At 38.3% G+C, this 16,684-nt stretch overlaps 1 protein-coding gene across 3 annotated transcripts in view; it reads right to left on the minus strand.

The window, feature by feature from the left end:
- Positions 1-16,684, minus strand: part of FRMPD2 (FERM and PDZ domain containing 2) — a 70,365-nt gene that overhangs the window by 26,427 nt on the left and 27,254 nt on the right. For all 3 annotated transcript variants that reach the window (XM_085583614.1, XM_085583615.1, XM_085583613.1), the window contains exons 12-28: positions 16,049-16,199; positions 15,814-15,952; positions 14,782-14,934; positions 13,268-13,453; positions 12,209-12,365; positions 9,480-9,690; positions 8,507-8,610; positions 7,428-7,526; positions 6,242-6,349; positions 6,006-6,122; positions 5,318-5,553; positions 4,649-4,753; positions 3,637-3,730; positions 3,083-3,168; positions 2,752-2,899; positions 1,525-1,739; positions 566-664 (exon numbers count right to left, since the gene is read on the minus strand). In XM_085583614.1, coding sequence (XP_085439740.1) covers positions 566-664; positions 1,525-1,739; positions 2,752-2,899; positions 3,083-3,168; positions 3,637-3,730; positions 4,649-4,753; positions 5,318-5,553; positions 6,006-6,122; positions 6,242-6,349; positions 7,428-7,526; positions 8,507-8,610; positions 9,480-9,690; positions 12,209-12,365; positions 13,268-13,453; positions 14,782-14,934; positions 15,814-15,952; positions 16,049-16,199 — 2,408 coding nt within the window. The remainder of the gene's footprint in view (positions 1-565; positions 665-1,524; positions 1,740-2,751; positions 2,900-3,082; positions 3,169-3,636; positions 3,731-4,648; positions 4,754-5,317; positions 5,554-6,005; positions 6,123-6,241; positions 6,350-7,427; positions 7,527-8,506; positions 8,611-9,479; positions 9,691-12,208; positions 12,366-13,267; positions 13,454-14,781; positions 14,935-15,813; positions 15,953-16,048; positions 16,200-16,684) is intronic.

Below are 16,684 nucleotides of genomic sequence, written 5' to 3' on the forward strand. Positions count from 1 at the left end.
TAGCACATCTAGTGGCCATGATTTAGTCTCTGCAGTGTCTACAGTTTGGGGGTATTTTTTTGTGCTTTGTTTCTCCCCCTGCGCATTCTGCTAACTATCAATAAGAACCTGTATAACTAGTTTAAAATATTATTCCATTTATTTAGCTTCATAAGGGATAGCCTGGATAGGAAAAGTTCTGTATTTTCTTTTCACCTTGGGGAGTTAAAATAGCTGCATTTGAGAATACCTGCATTTTCTGGCTAAGGATCAGGTAGAGCATTTTTAGAAGCACCACTAGAAGACCTACTTGCGTATGTGCCGTTTCACTCCAGTGATAGTACAGCAACTCAAAAGTTGTTGGACTTTGATAAATATGTTTTATGTCTGCCAGATTTGTATTATTTTAGTTGCTAAGAAACTATCAGTTGAACTTTGCAGTTTGAGTTGAAACCAGGAAGGGAAATAAAAGGAGAAGAGGGCCTTGGAGAAAAGGGAAAGTTGCCTTGTTCAAAACTGGGTAGAAAATGTAGCAGTGTCTTTCCAGGTTTACAGGTGCAAGTTTCTGTCAGAAGCTTTGCCTTACCAGAGCAATCTGCTCTATTTCTGGAAGAACACCTTTTGGTGGTCTGCAAAGTAGCAGTGTAACTTCTCGAGGAGCTCCTCTTAACAAATGCAGGACATCCTAAAGAAAAGAAAGGAATGTTGTATTTCTGATTGAACAGAGTAAATCTTACATGTCATTTTACCAACTGAGATTGAGAAAATTTTTATTGTGAATGTGACATTTCTGGTATTTGTGTCTGTCAGCAGTGTCTGAGGGCCAGTATTTACCACTGAAGGATTGTCACACATAAGGATCATAGTTTATAGGTGAACATGTATCTAAAGTCAATTCTATTTCCAAACTTCTGCTTTGCCATCAGGCACATAGGTTTAGGTGAATTAATTTTCTTTTATTGAAGAAAACTGATTTTTCAGGTAAATTAATTCAAACCACATGTTTGTGGCAGTAAAATCTTTGGTCAGTTATTTCAGCATAGCTTGCAATGGCCATATTCCAATGAAAAAAAGAAATCCACATGTAGGCCATTACCATTGAATTTCTTCACTGAGTAGAATTTCTTATTCCAGGTTAAAAACTTACACAGGACTTACCACTCTTGGTAGAAGTTTGAATCTGGGGCACTATATTTCACTATATTTAGCATGACATTACAAAGCACAAATGACCACAGGGGGAAAATTGTTCCAATCATGCATAAAAGCAACAAAGATTCCAACTAATTAACAACTGGTGTGCATCTAACAATAGAATTCATACATTAATGGTAGAAACTTAGAAATTAAATGGCAGAAGAAATTCACTGTCAGAATTAATTTAGAAAGGAAATTCTACATAGGAGTTCTAGAGAAGAATCCCACATAGAAATCAGAATAATTATATGCAAATTCTGCCTTCCTCTGGTGATAATTAAGTTTAAATGTGTTGTCTTTATTAACCTGTTACCCAGATGGGGCCCCAGTAATGACACTTCCTGCTACCTGATACAGGAGCCCTTTGAGAGGTTTCCCATTCACAGATAAAATGACATCTCCAACTTCAATTTCTCCACTCTCTTCAGCTGGCTGCCCTGGAAACAGTCTTTTGATCCTGACAATAGCTCCTCCAAGGTGTTCGCAAGCATCTCCTTCCATCTGCAGAACACTAAATCCAAGGCCTCCAGAATTCTTGGTTAATTTCACTCCAAATATGTTATCTGCTCAAATCAGAGATTGGGAAAAAAGTGGGAACCATGGCATATGCACCCCATGAGGAGCCAGTATAAACTATATTCTCAAAAGACTTTTTCCCTGTGTGCTGCAGAGGTAGATCTACTAATAACAAAGTCAAAAGAAGGCTTAGGTGTTCCTTTATCTTATGTCTTTGAAATCTCACATTCAGGATAGGGAGAACTGGAATCTATTCCACCATGTGTTCACAGCGTGGTACAAGCCCATAAAACAAAAAGCTTTTTGGAACAGCATAGATTCACATGCTATCTTTTTCTGATTTTCTTCTGTAAGTGTTGCCTAGATTTTACTATTCTGTAGCTGCCCAGTGTTACTTTAGGTTTTGCACTAACCAGCATAAACTGGAATTGGAGCTACTGCTCTTTCCAGTCAAGAATGAGAGATCAGGCCTTTCCCAAACACCATGCTTGTAGCTGAATTCCAGTGTAGAGGAGTAACTGCCTTATGGAAATGTATGGTTCAGACTTAGTGTTTTTGAGACAACCTTCAGTAAAAGATACAGCATTTATTTGTTGGCTAAATTCTGTATAAGTGATCTCTAAATCTTCTGGTTTTAAGAAGTTAAGTGACGGCAGTCTCCCGTTCACTCCAGCTTCATTGCTGTCACAGCATCAGCAGTTGTGCTGCTGGGGCTCTCCCTGGATAACAGCCTGGCCACATCAACACAGCTAATTCCTGCCTGAGACTGCTGTGGAGTACAGGCAGGGGTGTTCCCTTGCCAGCCCAGTCTCACAAAGGCTGAGAGATACAGTATTAATGCCTAGGGTATGTGCAGCTATATCTAGCCACTATAACTCTATGAACATCAGAAATACTTTTTCAGAATTGATTTTTGATTGTGTCATTAATATTGATTATCATTTTATTCAGTATACAGTTTTCCTTCCAACCCACAGAAATTTCATCTAATTATTTTCATTCATTCCTTTCCTGCACATACTGTAAGAAGTCACCCTGAGTTCCCTCTTTATCACTTACCATCTGTCAAAAAGCAGCAGTCCTTGGTGCCATCTGTGAGGGATGTTGCCACAGAAACAACTGCACGGTGGTCCTCCTTTCTGTCATTAGCAGTCAGACAAGGCTCTGCCAATTGGTAGTTTCCCCTTTCTAGAACAAGTTTGGCAATCTAAAACAGTGATAAACAGGTTCTTACACAGCACACTTAGTGAGTCCTAGGTCTTTTTACTTTTCTGTTTAGAGGAATGGGGTTGGAACAGAGGGCAGATGGTTCTTTTGTCCAAGTTTGGCTACTGTGCTTCATACAGTTTAGTTTACTTTGTATCTTATTGATCTCTTCTGTTGTACAAACCTGGCCAGATTTCTTAAGGTGTTCCACAGCCTGTTTGTGGGTGATGCCACAGAGGCTGATGCCATCTACTTCCAGCAGACGATCACCTGCGGTAAAAAAAAAAAGAACATCCAATTGCTTTGATGTTCAGGTTCAGAAGGTGTAAACCTTGAGGCTGCCCATGTTACGATAGGTCTTTATGCTTACATATGTCAAATTAATATTAATTCATAGGAAAGCAATACTGCTTGCTGCAGAGCATTCTATAACCAGCAGCTAAAACATGCCAGGGTATTCTGTAAGTAAATGCAGTGGCAGCATCTGGTTAGCACAGTAACAATGATGTCAGAGTCACTAGCCTGATGGCAGCCACAGAAGGAAACTCTACAATGCTGGTGTGAGGCTTCAGGTTTTTTCAGTGGGATCCCTACACGTAGCACAGGGACAGGCTGAGGAATGATGGATCATATATTTATTATACTTCGCAGTTGTAGCCCCTCCAATCCCAAATGTGTTTCATTGTCCACACTAACAGTGAGTTCTGCAGCCCAGGGTTTTATTGCCAGATGTGTTACCTATCTTTATTTGTCCGTCCTTATCTGCTGGTCCCCTGGGAATGATTGACTTCACATATATCCCACCATGACGCACACTGGTGTTAATTCCACCCTGCAAAACATGCCCAGAGATTAGAGTCTTCATATATTCTTCCTGTGGTAAAAATCAAAGCAACTTACACATGCATTGCAAAGTAACTGCTCAGGAATTACTTTCTTCTTTAAATATTAGGAAAAAGGGAAAGAGGATATTACTCCAAAACCCTATCTAGTTGTAATATACTTCCATAGGCAGTAATCTTATTTTATTTTCTCAGGAAAATGCAATGTATTTCTGTGTTACTATATAAAAATATTCACTAAATGTTCATAAATTTTTCCCTATGCTCATATAAAATGATCTTGCATCTTTCAGTTATTCTCTAGCCCAGCTTCTAAGCTGTTCAATATCCATTCTTCGATTTCAATCTTTCAGACAATATATCAAGAATGGACCTGAATTTGAGCACTCAGAGAAATTCCAGATTAACCTAAGAATCATGTTCTGTCCATCTACATCCCCTGGCCAAATTCAGATGAAAAAAATAGCCCTTAATTTCTTCTGCAGGCAATGTCTGTTGCTTCACATTTCATTTCAGCAAAGACTGTAAAGCCATCTTAGCCTGGAGGGGTAAATTCAACTTAAATAGCTAGGAGAAGGACTTGTTATCCAAATGTAGCAGTTTTCACTGCTGCCTTCTCTAGTCCTCTGTGACCAAACTCTGATTTCAGTGGTAGATCTTGTTCTCAAATCGAGTAAGGACAAAAAGTGTTTGTCCCTACTGCCATGTGCTTTATGCCAGGACACTTCTTTCACAGAAGGGGTGGGTAAGAACCAGGGAATGAGCAGACACTACTTCATGTCAATCAGTTGGACACTTAGGTTTAAAATGTGCCATGCTAACAGTTTCTGTTATCAGCCTATCTTCTCTCTTTGTTCTCAGTCAGGTAACAATTTGACAGACAATTAAAGATTATCAGGAACACTTGCAGTCACACTGATTCCAAAAGTCCCGTCTTCTTTAACAAGCTCCACCACATAGACTTCCCTTGAGTTTGTTTCTGATGGAGATGGTAAGTGAGAAGAATCAGCTGCCTGTCTCAAAAATAAAAACTTTAATGAGATTACAGCATCTTGGTTTAAAAAGGGGAGGGAAAGGAATTAAAAAAAAAAAAAAAAAGAAAGACAGCATTTCCAGAAGATGTAGATGGTTTGATCCTGCTGTCACTGTAAACCTGGAGCGATACCATTTATAACTCTGATATTATTGGAAGCTTAAGCTAATGCTACTCAGAATGCAATCTGTCTAAAAGCACATAACCTGAGTATATATAGGGAGGATGTCTAAAAGTAGGAAATTAGACATGGCATGTTCTGTGACTAGTGTGAAAATTTAAAAGATTGCAAGAAAATAATAAAAATTTTGTCCATTCCCTGGGAAAGGAAGGAGAATGTTTAAAACATTTTGTAGAACAGTTTACCCATTTATTCACGTATTCTAGACATGTCTATAATTTTGACATTTCCAATGTAATTTATTTTAAGGTTTTCTATCTCCTTTCCTTCACAGTTACTTTCCCTTCTACATGTATCTGGTATGTTGTGTATATATGCTGTGTACTGGGTGTAACATTACTGAGCAGCATCAAAATCTGTTACCTTTATATCCAGGCTATCAGCTGAAGGAACTGCAATCCTAGAGCCCAATTTTGATGCTAGATTCCAAGAGAGAGTCTTTTCAAGGTCATCTGTATTTGTGTCCTGTTCTTTGGGGAGAGCTGTATGACAATCCTGAATCTTTTTTCTCCCACTGTCTACACAAGAGATCTCAGATCCACTAGTGCTGTTTCCTCTTGATAGATTCTTTTCTTCATTTAGTCCTTCTTCATACATGTCTGTAAACCCATGCCAAAATAAGATATTGTTGAATACAAATAGGAAGTAAACTTAAAGAAAAATATTATTAAAACCAGGACAAGTGGAGAAAGTAACTTATTCTTTCAACAGATTGTGAAAACAGATGTATAAAACGAGTTAGTAAATTTAAAGTGGAGCACTGCTATTGGAAGTGTCCAGAAATGTGTTTGCTTCTTTACTGCAGAGGACTATGACTCTCTGTCACAGAAAGAAATGCTGAAATTCCTTTAGTGTTCAGCAAGGCAGCCCATAATAGATTTTTTCACACTGATGTGGCAGAGACATCACATGATACCTACCAGAAGTCAGCTATTTTCTAACTGGCAGTCAGTAGCAGGAATGTAGTACTACATCCCAGTGACTATTAAATATGAGTGTCCTGAGTTAACTATTAGCATCCCAGAGCCAGCAGAGGCATTGGCCTTTATACCTTTGGGTTGAGAGATGATGAGCTCCACTTCATCGGGAGAGTTCTGTATGATTTTAACAGCAGTATTAAATGAAACACCCTCAAGGCTAATATTATTCACAGAGATGAGTCGTCCTCCTTAAGAAAAAAAAGATAAAAGCAAGAGAAAGCACATCTAAATAAGGAAATAAATCCAGAATAGCTAACTTTAAACTATGCAAGTATTTTAATTCTAATTAAAAAGTATAGGAAATTACCTGGTTTGATATTTCCAGCTCTGTCTGCAGGTCCCCCAGGGATAATTGAAGCGATAAAGATACCAAGGTCTAATTTTCCTACATTTTCTCCTCCAATAATTACAAAACCTGCAAAAACGAGATAGCATGAGAATGCAAACACTGGCAGTATTAAAAAAGATAAATCTTAGGAGCACAAAATGCTCTTACTCCAATACCTTTTGTACATGATCTGAAGGATGGGGAGTTTTCTTTTACAGGGCATCAAAGTCTTGACTTGGGAGAGCTTTAAACTTACATTACAATTATAGTGTGCTGGTGACTTTGGTTACTACTTTGATATAATTTCCCAATAACAATGTTTTCCTGGCTCGATATTTTTAGAGACTCTAACTACTTTCTTTCAAGAGTCATGAACTAGGTGCACCTGCAGCATTTAACATCTGCAGGAGGGAAATGGTATAAAAGCTCATGAGATAAATTTGAACCTCATTCTATATCATGCAACCAGGAAACCTGAGGTGGCTCATGTAAACTTTTAATGTAAGAGATCCAAGAAAATTAAATCTATTTTTCAGTAGTTCATTTTCACTATCCTAACTCTGACTATTGAAATATATTATTCTCACTTCTATAATAGTTGGATTTTGGATTAGGATATTACACACAGACATGCACCATTTATAAATTTGATTTTTAACTGTATTAATAGTAATTTGTGAAACCTGATGGTCTGAACTCATCCAGAAGAACCTGATAGTGTGATTAAGGTGTTAGATAACAAAAATGTTATCCAGATAACAATCCAAAAGTTGAGAAACATTCATGTGAAGTTGGTGTAAATATTTTGCACTACAACAGGCACCACATGTAAGGTCTAAAATAAATAAAATCAGCACATGTGTATTTCAGATACAAAACTAAAACCATGTTTTTCTCATTCTGCTCTTAAGACTTGATTCCTGTGATTTTTGTGGCCTTATTTAATCCTCTGAAAATATAATAGTCTTGATTTATGTGCTTAGTCCTTTTCAGTCCTGGAAATTCTGAGTCCTTTACAAAGACTGGTACTCTTACTCTGTAAGAAGAATAAATGGACTAAGGGAGTTTATAATAGTCTTGCCCAGCCTGAGTCAGCAATCATCAGTGTTAGCGCTGGGATCTGATAGTCCCAGTAACAAACATAACATTTATGTTCATTACTTACCAAATCCATTCTTGGGGTCACGTTTTAAACTGACACATATGATTTCTCTTTCTAGACCACTTAGAAAAACTTCCTTTTGGGTGGATGGTGATCCAGGTGCTGCAGAAACAAAGCAGCTAGAATAAATGTAGATTAATGCTGGGAGACAGTATATACATGTATTATGAAAAACTGGAGCTTCAAGAATTAATATATATTTTATCCTTGATTTCATCATTATTGTTACTTTGAATCAATATCATTCTGAAAGGAAGCTCAAACAAGTGTTTAGAAGTTTTCATTCTTTCAAAAAAACTCTGTACAGAGCTGTTCAAGCTCGCCCTACAATGTTCCTTTCTGGGAGAATATATATTTTTCTGCAACATTTTTATTAAGATTAGAATATTTAAAGAGTCAGGCAGGTAGTGCCCATTAAACCTGAGGCTGATTTGGGCACAAAATCTCCTGTGGGCTCTACCCTTAGGTCCTGTGGGTCCTTTTGGCTCTGAAGGTGCAATCCAATCAACACCGGTTACAATGGTGACTAATTAACATTGAGCAGTTGCCACAGTGTGTTTGTAGCACTGTTCTAATTTTTAAATAAATAACCAGATAAACATAGCTTCATATGCCATAGATTGGCTCCCCATGTGCATGCAGTCTGGCTTCTGATAGAAAATTAGACATCCAGTCCTTATTCCAGGAAGTGTCATGCAAATGCAAGAGCAAAGACCTGCAGCCTATGCTGTCTCGTGCATTATTTATTGAGTTGTAGATCTCAGTTTTGAACCAAACAATGACCTCTAAGCACAGAGATATTGCCCCATGCAAGGGTCTCTGGGTGTACTTAACTACATCTCTGTAGAGCATTGGGCACTTGATTATAAAATAATTTTATCACCAAGTCCCTTACCACTGAACCTGATGCAAAGCAGGAGTTAAGGGGGAGAAAACAGCTTGTTTTGCTAAATTCTGGATTAATTTCCAGGATTAGAAGTAAAAAATGGTAGTCTTTAATCCATAAGTAAAATATATGTTGGTCTCCTTCTATTGAAACAATAAACATGGAAGGGTACTGTATCTATGATTATTATACTCACCACTGATTGTGTTCTGAGTAGAATGGATAGAGAGGAAGTCATAACTCCTTTGTTTTCCATTCAAATTGATGTGCATTTCTGACTGGGATAGCCCTGATACAGATCTGCATGGCAGGGAAGGAAGAATGTGTTACAATAAAAAATCAGCAGCAGTATTTAGCACTCTTCATTGTCATTAGTCTGTCAGAGCCAAGTCGAAAATGCACAGGCATATAGCCTTTCAATGAGTATTCTGATTTCTGGGATATATTTCATTTTAGGGGAGAGATGGTTTATCTTTGCCAGCATTTGCTTCCAAATAACAGCTGCCATTAGAACACTCATCATGACTGATTCCTTCTATGCTTTGCTCTGAGCTGACTGCAGGTATCAGGAAAACACAGCATAACTTCACCATGATTCATTTAGCCCTGCTGTCCATTTGAACAAAACAATGTCTGAAAGTTTTTCTGGTAGTTCATGTTCTCCTTGCCTCTATTTTAGCTCTTGGTATTCTAAAAGGCACTAGAATTCATCAAAGGCCTGGAGGCTGTGCAGCTACACAGGTGAATGCACCAAAACAAAGAGGGGGAAATTCTTGCACTCTTCCCTATGAATTGCACACTTGGACATGGAGGAATCAACTAAGTAAGATCTTCATTCCTGATCAAAACCAGCTTTTGATGGTTTTTAGTTCACATACTGTAACTTCCAGTAAAGATACACAGACATTAAAGAATTTACATTTATTCACCCTCATTTTTATAATTCCTTGTAACCCAATTAGTGGTTTCTTCTTGAGTCTGGTACAAATTTATATGTCACTCTTTTTCAAGTCCTTCTCAGTCTATTAAACTTCCTGCCGCCATTTGCACTACTGCTGGCACCATGGAGCCCCAGATCTTCTGGTGTGATCACAATAAGAACTTTAGAAAAAAAAAGAAATTATGTATGAGTCTTCTTACACAGGTTCAGAGAGAAAAGGCAAACCTACCTGCCAAGATTGCTTTTGTCTCTAGTCCTGTTGTTGGTTTCCACACTGAGGTTATCACAAGATCTGCTCATCATCCCAGCAGAAAGGTTTTCCAGGTTTGCTCCATAGAGCACATTCTCTGAGCGAGACAGTCTCTGAATAAGAGCAAGGTGTTCATGCTGAGCTGCATATGCAGGATTTGATTTGTCTATTTCCACAAATTTACTATCCTCTGAATGAGAAGCAAGAGAGTGAAAGAAGCAAAAAAAATTGACTGATATTATTGCATCTTTTCAAGCTCAAAGGAACTTCAAATAAAATATTTTTAGTGCCAGAAAAAAAATACATTACAGATATATTTGTTCTTTTATCCTTGATGATATGTAGGCCTTAGGGTGAGTAGAAGGAGTTTTCTGTCATAAAAAGTATATGCTGCATTTAGGTTTAGTTTCTGTGAATTATACTACATATGCACTTTCCACAAAGACAGGTGAAATATACAACCCTATGTAATTTAAACCTAAATATTTCTGTAAAGTGTATTTTGTAAATGCTTGGTGTATGAGAAACATTTGTTTTAGAATATGAATTATCCGGGTTGGAAGTTTCTCATCCTTCACAGACCTTCCACTCCAGTATATTTATATCTGAGAAGACTGGAACTCTAGGAACACATGCTCTCCAAAGTTCAGAGAGACACCAAGGAACTGAGTCGTTTGCACAAGTGAAGTTAAACGGGGACCATCTTGGTGGCAACACTTGCTATCCAGTTTTCTACCTTTCTGTGAAATCTGCTACTTGCTTAATGATGCCTGGGCTCTGCTATATAGAAATCTGTCCAAAGATTTAATTTTTTTGAAACAAGGTGGTGCTGAAGGGGACATTTATTTATTTAGGTTCTCAATGGGTGGGCTTGAGAAGGGATTTGGAGGATGGAGAGACATCAGGCATTTGGAGACACATTGGAAAGTAAAACAAAAACTCAGCTTGATAGAGGCTATCATAAATATGAGCTTAAATTCTGCTTGTATGTGACAGCTGTGTGTTTTCCTAACAAATGGTAGCCTGAATACAACTCTCTAGAACACCACTTTGTGGCATTAAATCTGGGTTTCCTCTTTCCTCAGTGACTTTGATCAGAGGCATTTCTTAAGGTGTCAGAAAGTTTAATTCTCCAGAGTATTAGTGCAGCCTGGGAGTTGCCACGGTGATTCTGATGTAGAGGGTTGCTTCAGGTTTTGAAGTGATGGTGACTTATACATCTGAACAGTGCATCAGAAGCAGAAGCATGCAGAAAGACCCTCATAATCACTCACAGCCTCACTGTGGTGGCAAAGGCTGAATTTTGAACTACTATCTGTCACTGCCTTAGTAAGATTTTCTTCTGGGACAGCAAGCACATACTCAACCCCAGAACCTGTGGTCATGTGGCTCCTGTAAGTCTGGCTTGTTTCAGTAATTTGGTGTACTTGTAATCAGCATTTGGCTTATAACTTTCTTATTTCTCAATATATTTTTTCTGTTATATATGGAATACAATAATTTTAAGATAAATTACCACAAGCAAATGTAACACAGGAAACTGTAAGATGCACTATTAGCACTCATTTGAATGAAATAAAGCACAGTCCCACTAAAATATTTTAGAAGTTGGAGATGTCAACAGCAAACATTTAGGTTCAAGATTCCTTGAACCTAAATGCCACCCTAGGGCCTTTTTCCATGGTAACAATTTTCTGCAAAAATTTCACCTTTTATAAAATAACTTTAGTGGTGAGGAGGCAATATATCAATCATCCTGTTACATGCCACAGTAGTATTTGTTGCCAACAGTTTTATGGTTTTACTACAGAAAGGAGCATTCCAGCAGATAAGGCAGGACACTTGATTCTCCTGCAGTGACTCACCAGGTCAAACACTCAGAGCTTGTAAATGATCATGGTTCTGCTCAAGGCAGAGGATGAGCTACTGAAAACTTATGTTGCTCCACTGAAGTCAAGAATGATGACAGTTGTCAGCTTAGGCTCTTATTTCTTATGTGCCTCAGTTTCCCCATAATAATACCCACTCATCTTTTCAGGACATGCTGAAAAGTGTGGGTGAGATGTGCTATGTGTCTACCCTGGATGAAGACAAATCGTGTTAGCAACTATGGAAAACCTGAAGCCTGAGAAGGTACTGTTCATATATTCCATAGACATGGCAAAATCTAAGATTAGAGCTGCTAGCAGCTGTATGATTGAGTATGACTCAGTTGCCTTTAGTGGTTTAGTGGTTCTGTCCTGGGACTGAACCATTGAGTTGTATCCCTGTCTTATCCAAAATAACTGAGTGCAGCTCAAGCGTGTCTGGGCACTATTACAGTTTTAATTTGTGTAGAACATTTTTCAGATTACATTTGTGGTAGATTAGATATATTTCTGCAGAATTCTCAGCAGCAAAATTCTCCTGATGGGAAGTGAAATCATGCTTATTTCTTTTTTAAATCTGAGTTTAGCTACATAGCTGTTATCATGAGAGAATCCCTTCTCACCTCCTGCACATGCTTATTCACATGCACATGCCAAATTAGACTTAGTCAGACAAATTAGACTCTTCAAACTTTCAGTGTAGTAGGTGACATTATTTTCTAACTGAAACAGAGTGAAACTGAGGTGGCAGGTTCTAATTCTCAGAATTGGTGAATGTACCTTACCTAAAACATAACCTTGTCCTACGGTCCCAGTAACAAAAGTGCATTTTTAGCTCACCTGATGAAGTTTGACGAAGTTGCCTAGAATTCATCTGTGCATTGAATTTGTGCTGGGCAGAGCAGAGGTCCAGTAGGTATTTACATGTCTTTGCTGTATCAGTAATGAAGGTGTGTTTCTTGCCACTGAAGCTGCTTTCGATCATGAATTTTTTTCTCTGAAGGGGAAAAAAAGCACAGGTTGCTTCATATATCAGTCATTACACTGAGGCACTGACAGTTCATTTATAGAATCTTGTTGGTTTGTTCAGTTGTATTTATGCCTGACTCCATCCCTTTTGTGTGCAGTAAATGCCTGTTGTAAATTCAACACTTGTAAGCCAGGTGTCTGTCATTGGGATCATAACTCTTCTATGTTAAAAGTCAAGAACCTTAGGACATTGAATGCAGTGATAGCAGGTGCTAAAACCGCAAAATTTGGCCCTACAGATGTTAAAATTATGAAGCAAATTTAATATGAAAGGGAACATATCTCCAACGGGGAGAAGGAACATTTTTGGAGAGCAAACAAGCTGGGAAATGTGTAATCCAATTTGACACCTGAACTGTACATTGATATACCTCTAATGTCAAAATCCTATTTAGAAATGGGTCGCAATCTTGTCACCAATATTAGTTTGTTAGCAAACATCAATATACTAAAAGATGAGGTTGGGAATAATGAGATCTGGAAAGTGGAAGACATCATCCCATGACCTGATGTAGTCAGAAAAACAGAAGAAAAGAGCAGTAAAGACAAGAGATGAATTAATATGGAATATACTGTGGAGAGATTTGGCATAGTCTCTGTAATAGTCAGCACCAGATTATTTGGTTTTATGGCAATTTGTCTTTGGCCTCAGCATAAATACTGTGGAACTATACCTCAAAAAGAATGAATTCTTTGTATGTTCATATCCACATTCAGATCCAGCTTTGATTTGAAGCTCTTTTCAGAAAGGACTTGCCCATATAGAGTGAATCTAATTCTCACTCTGAATGCAATAAATTTATCAAAGCGACAGGAAGAAAGGCAGTTAAGCAGTAGAGTAGAGAAGAGATTCAGTTAGTTCCAACTCACGTGAGCTGAAATTCTCTCTGTTTCTCGCCACTGGAATCTTAAACTGGCAATTCTTGTGTGATTTTTGTTCTCATAGACGATGATGCCTTTGGCACAGATTCCCAGGATGATGTCCCCTTCTGTCCCTTTCTTCTCTTGGGACACACGATAGAATAACACTCCATATTCAGGAAGTTGCTGAGTCACCTTGTAGGGAAAAAGTATTTTAACCATGCCCTTACTCAAAAAGATTCATGGGAAGAAAGGTAGATGGAAGAGAAAATGTTTTTGAGTGTCTTAGGAGTGTCTGCCCCTGCCATCTAACCATGCAGGGGATATTCTGAGAAACTCACCCAGAGGTTCTGGGTGTTGATGCTTGTCTTTCTACCTACTGTACTTGGCCATGAAAGTGTTAAAATGTGGCTCAGACACTTTACAGAACTATGGAATAGGACTAGGATTTTCTGTCTAATCTACAGACCAATATGAGTTTATCCTAAAACCTTATATTTTCTTTCTGGGAAGCTACTGTAGAATCCTCAAATGACTTTTCAATTGTGAACAGAGGTTTTCAGTGACCAAAATAAAACACTTTAAGAAGATCTGTTTTTTCAGAAAGTAACCATAGTATAAACGTTCAGGTCCTGAAAACTGGGGCATCTATAATCACTAGCTGAATCTGGGTTTTAATTTTTAATCCCTTTCATATTTGGAATTTACATTTTCTTGCCATGGGGTCTGTCTTTCTCACTTTGTATGATGAGTTGGCTCCTTCTACAGACTTATTCATTGAAACAGATACTAACAAAGCTTCTTTTTCTTCATTGGATTTGCCATGCATCATGGGACTGTCATTTAGGCTAAGCTTCAATCTATTTCTTAATTGCACTGACAGTGTTAGATGAAGAACTAATATAACTAAATAGCAACTGAACTAAAATGATGCTATAAATAACAGCATGTGGCACTGCAGCAAAATGACTACTGGTATTTATCCATTATCTAATCCTTTATATTTTTCGTTTGATGGAAAGCAGAGAGGTTTGGAGAGAAAGAAATTAGCAGGAAAAAAGTTAAATCCCACGTCATTGTGACACTTTAGAGCTCTAGAGAAATAGTCAAGTGCAAAAATATTTCAGATAACTCCTTCCTCACTTCCAGGGTTCACAGATACTTTTAAACAAACAATCACTACATATTTAGAAAGTGGCTGAAAAGCTGCTTTAATTTCAGAAGTCAAAAAAGTGCTTAGTCTCATGTTTTATAATCTTCTGGATACCAGACATATTGGTAACATGCCAAAAATTTACATCAAACCTTAGAATGCTGCAAATACACCAAAACTTGTTATGAAAACCCTCAGTGATAAGTGACAGTATCTACAACAGAATAAAATTTTGAGATTTTTGTTGACTATTCAAATTTTATCACCATGTCTACCATTGTATCAGACAAGAAGAAAATAAACAACGGTAAATAGAGAGGGGCTCTCTACCTCAAAATTAATAAATAGTGTTTGGGGTATGGCAAGTTACCTTTAAAAATTCTAGTTCAGCTTCATCCTCAAATAGGGAGCGATTCATACGATGTAGTTTAGCAAGCTCTCGCTGTACATATGCCAGGGTCATTTTCTCTATTCGACTTGCTGGAACGTAGTCTTCAACACGAAAATAGCTCTTTCCATGCATCTGTGGGGGAAAAACAAAGAGACAGGAGCCTTTTGTTCTTTCTTGACTTTTCTTATTCATCGCATTCCATTTTCAGGGTGACCCATATGCAGAAGTCACCCTGCTGCCATTTCCCAAAGGAAACTGGGAACAGCACGCAGTGTCCTGACAGCCAAATTGCCTCTTGCCCCTGTGCTCAGGCAGCTGCTCAAAGCACACATCACTTCTTTGGGCAGAGGAGAGGAAGGATCTGGGCCTACAGGCGTGTCCTGCCCTTAGAGCTGACAGCTACAGCTGCATCAGTACAACCTACAGTGGGGGACCCATTGCCATGATTGATCTGACCACATGGATCAGACCACTCCGAGTTCAATTAACAGAGCTACCCTGATTTACATAGCTGAAGTTATGGAAGCAACATAAATGGGTGTTTTATATGCACTTGAAAACTAGGACAGCCAGTTCAGATATACAATCAGAGACCTCCCTGTCTTTGCAGCTTGTGGATCTGAGCCTACACATAAGACAGCTGTGAATTCTGAAGCGTTCATTTGCTTTTCTCTTCCCTCTTTACTAATCTCTTTAAGCCCCTCCACACATCCAAGCTGGGCCTGTGTTGGAAACTTTCTACAGATTTTCTAGAGTTTCTAGGCTATATTATCAATGAAGGACCTAGACTCTCTCATCATTCTGCCATATTTCCTGGCAAATTCACCTGGCTCATTACTACTCCATAATCAGGAATATTTTGTAATTTTTAAAATTAAGTCTGAAGGACTTATCTGGAGGACTTAACTGAAGTTCTTTGCTATTCACATTTCTTCTTTAAACTCTATGTGACAAAAGCTGCAAAAGTTGTAGAGAGAGACCTCTGAGAAATACTGTATTATTTCTCCACACCTCAGAAGCATAATTGCCAAGCTCTGCCTGTAAAGCCAAAGCGCCGAGTTTCAGGGCAGTCTCATCACTGCAATATAATCGCTCCTCCAAAATATCTTTACGAAGCTGCAGGTAAAACTGATGCCTTGTCAAGCCATGCCTGGAATAGAAAAGGGTTTAGGAACTCAGGAGGAGCTTTGAATGGTATCCCTAAATGCTACCAGTTTTCCTTCAGTCAGCAGAATTTTGCACTTACTGAATAACATTAAAGTGGTTGACAAAAAATTTTATCCTTAGAAAAAGTGTGAAATTAATGATGGACATTTTCTTCTTGGGTTGGTCATTCCAGCCGTCTGGAGCCACTTTGTAGAGTTTGGTCTCCTCATCCAAAAAGAAGAATTCTTTACCTGAAATGAGAATTTTGGGTTCTGTGATAAACCTGGATATACTTCAGCAGCATAGTTCTGCTGTCTTCATAGAGTGCATCACTAGCAATAAAAAATAAATTGGATTGGGGATGTCAGCTAAGATTTAGTTCTCAGCTTTAACTTCTCAAATTTTAGTTATTGCTCCTTTGATGTAGAACTTAGGACAGTATGTAATTTTGGATTACAAATGTTAGATGCTGGATTAGTATGGTATCTGAGAAATCACTCAAGGACTCATGGAGCTTGCATTCTTCTCACCACTCAGGTTCTGCACCCCTTTGTAATCCTCATGCCCACACACAAGGTGTGCTCTTTCCCAGTGCCTCAGCTGTGCCTGCCATCAGAAGGGGACCAGGGAGATGTGGGTCTGGTAGATGACACAGCTGAACCTGTACTCCCACTTATATCTAGGAATAAACACAGGCAGCCTTTCCCAGTGCAATGCTTCCTGGAATTTCTGCTGG

This window comes from Lonchura striata, chromosome 6 (genome assembly GCF_050655825.1).
Source record: "Lonchura striata isolate lonStrDom1 chromosome 6, ASM5065582v1, whole genome shotgun sequence".
Classification (NCBI taxonomy): Eukaryota; Metazoa; Chordata; class Aves; order Passeriformes; family Estrildidae; genus Lonchura; species Lonchura striata.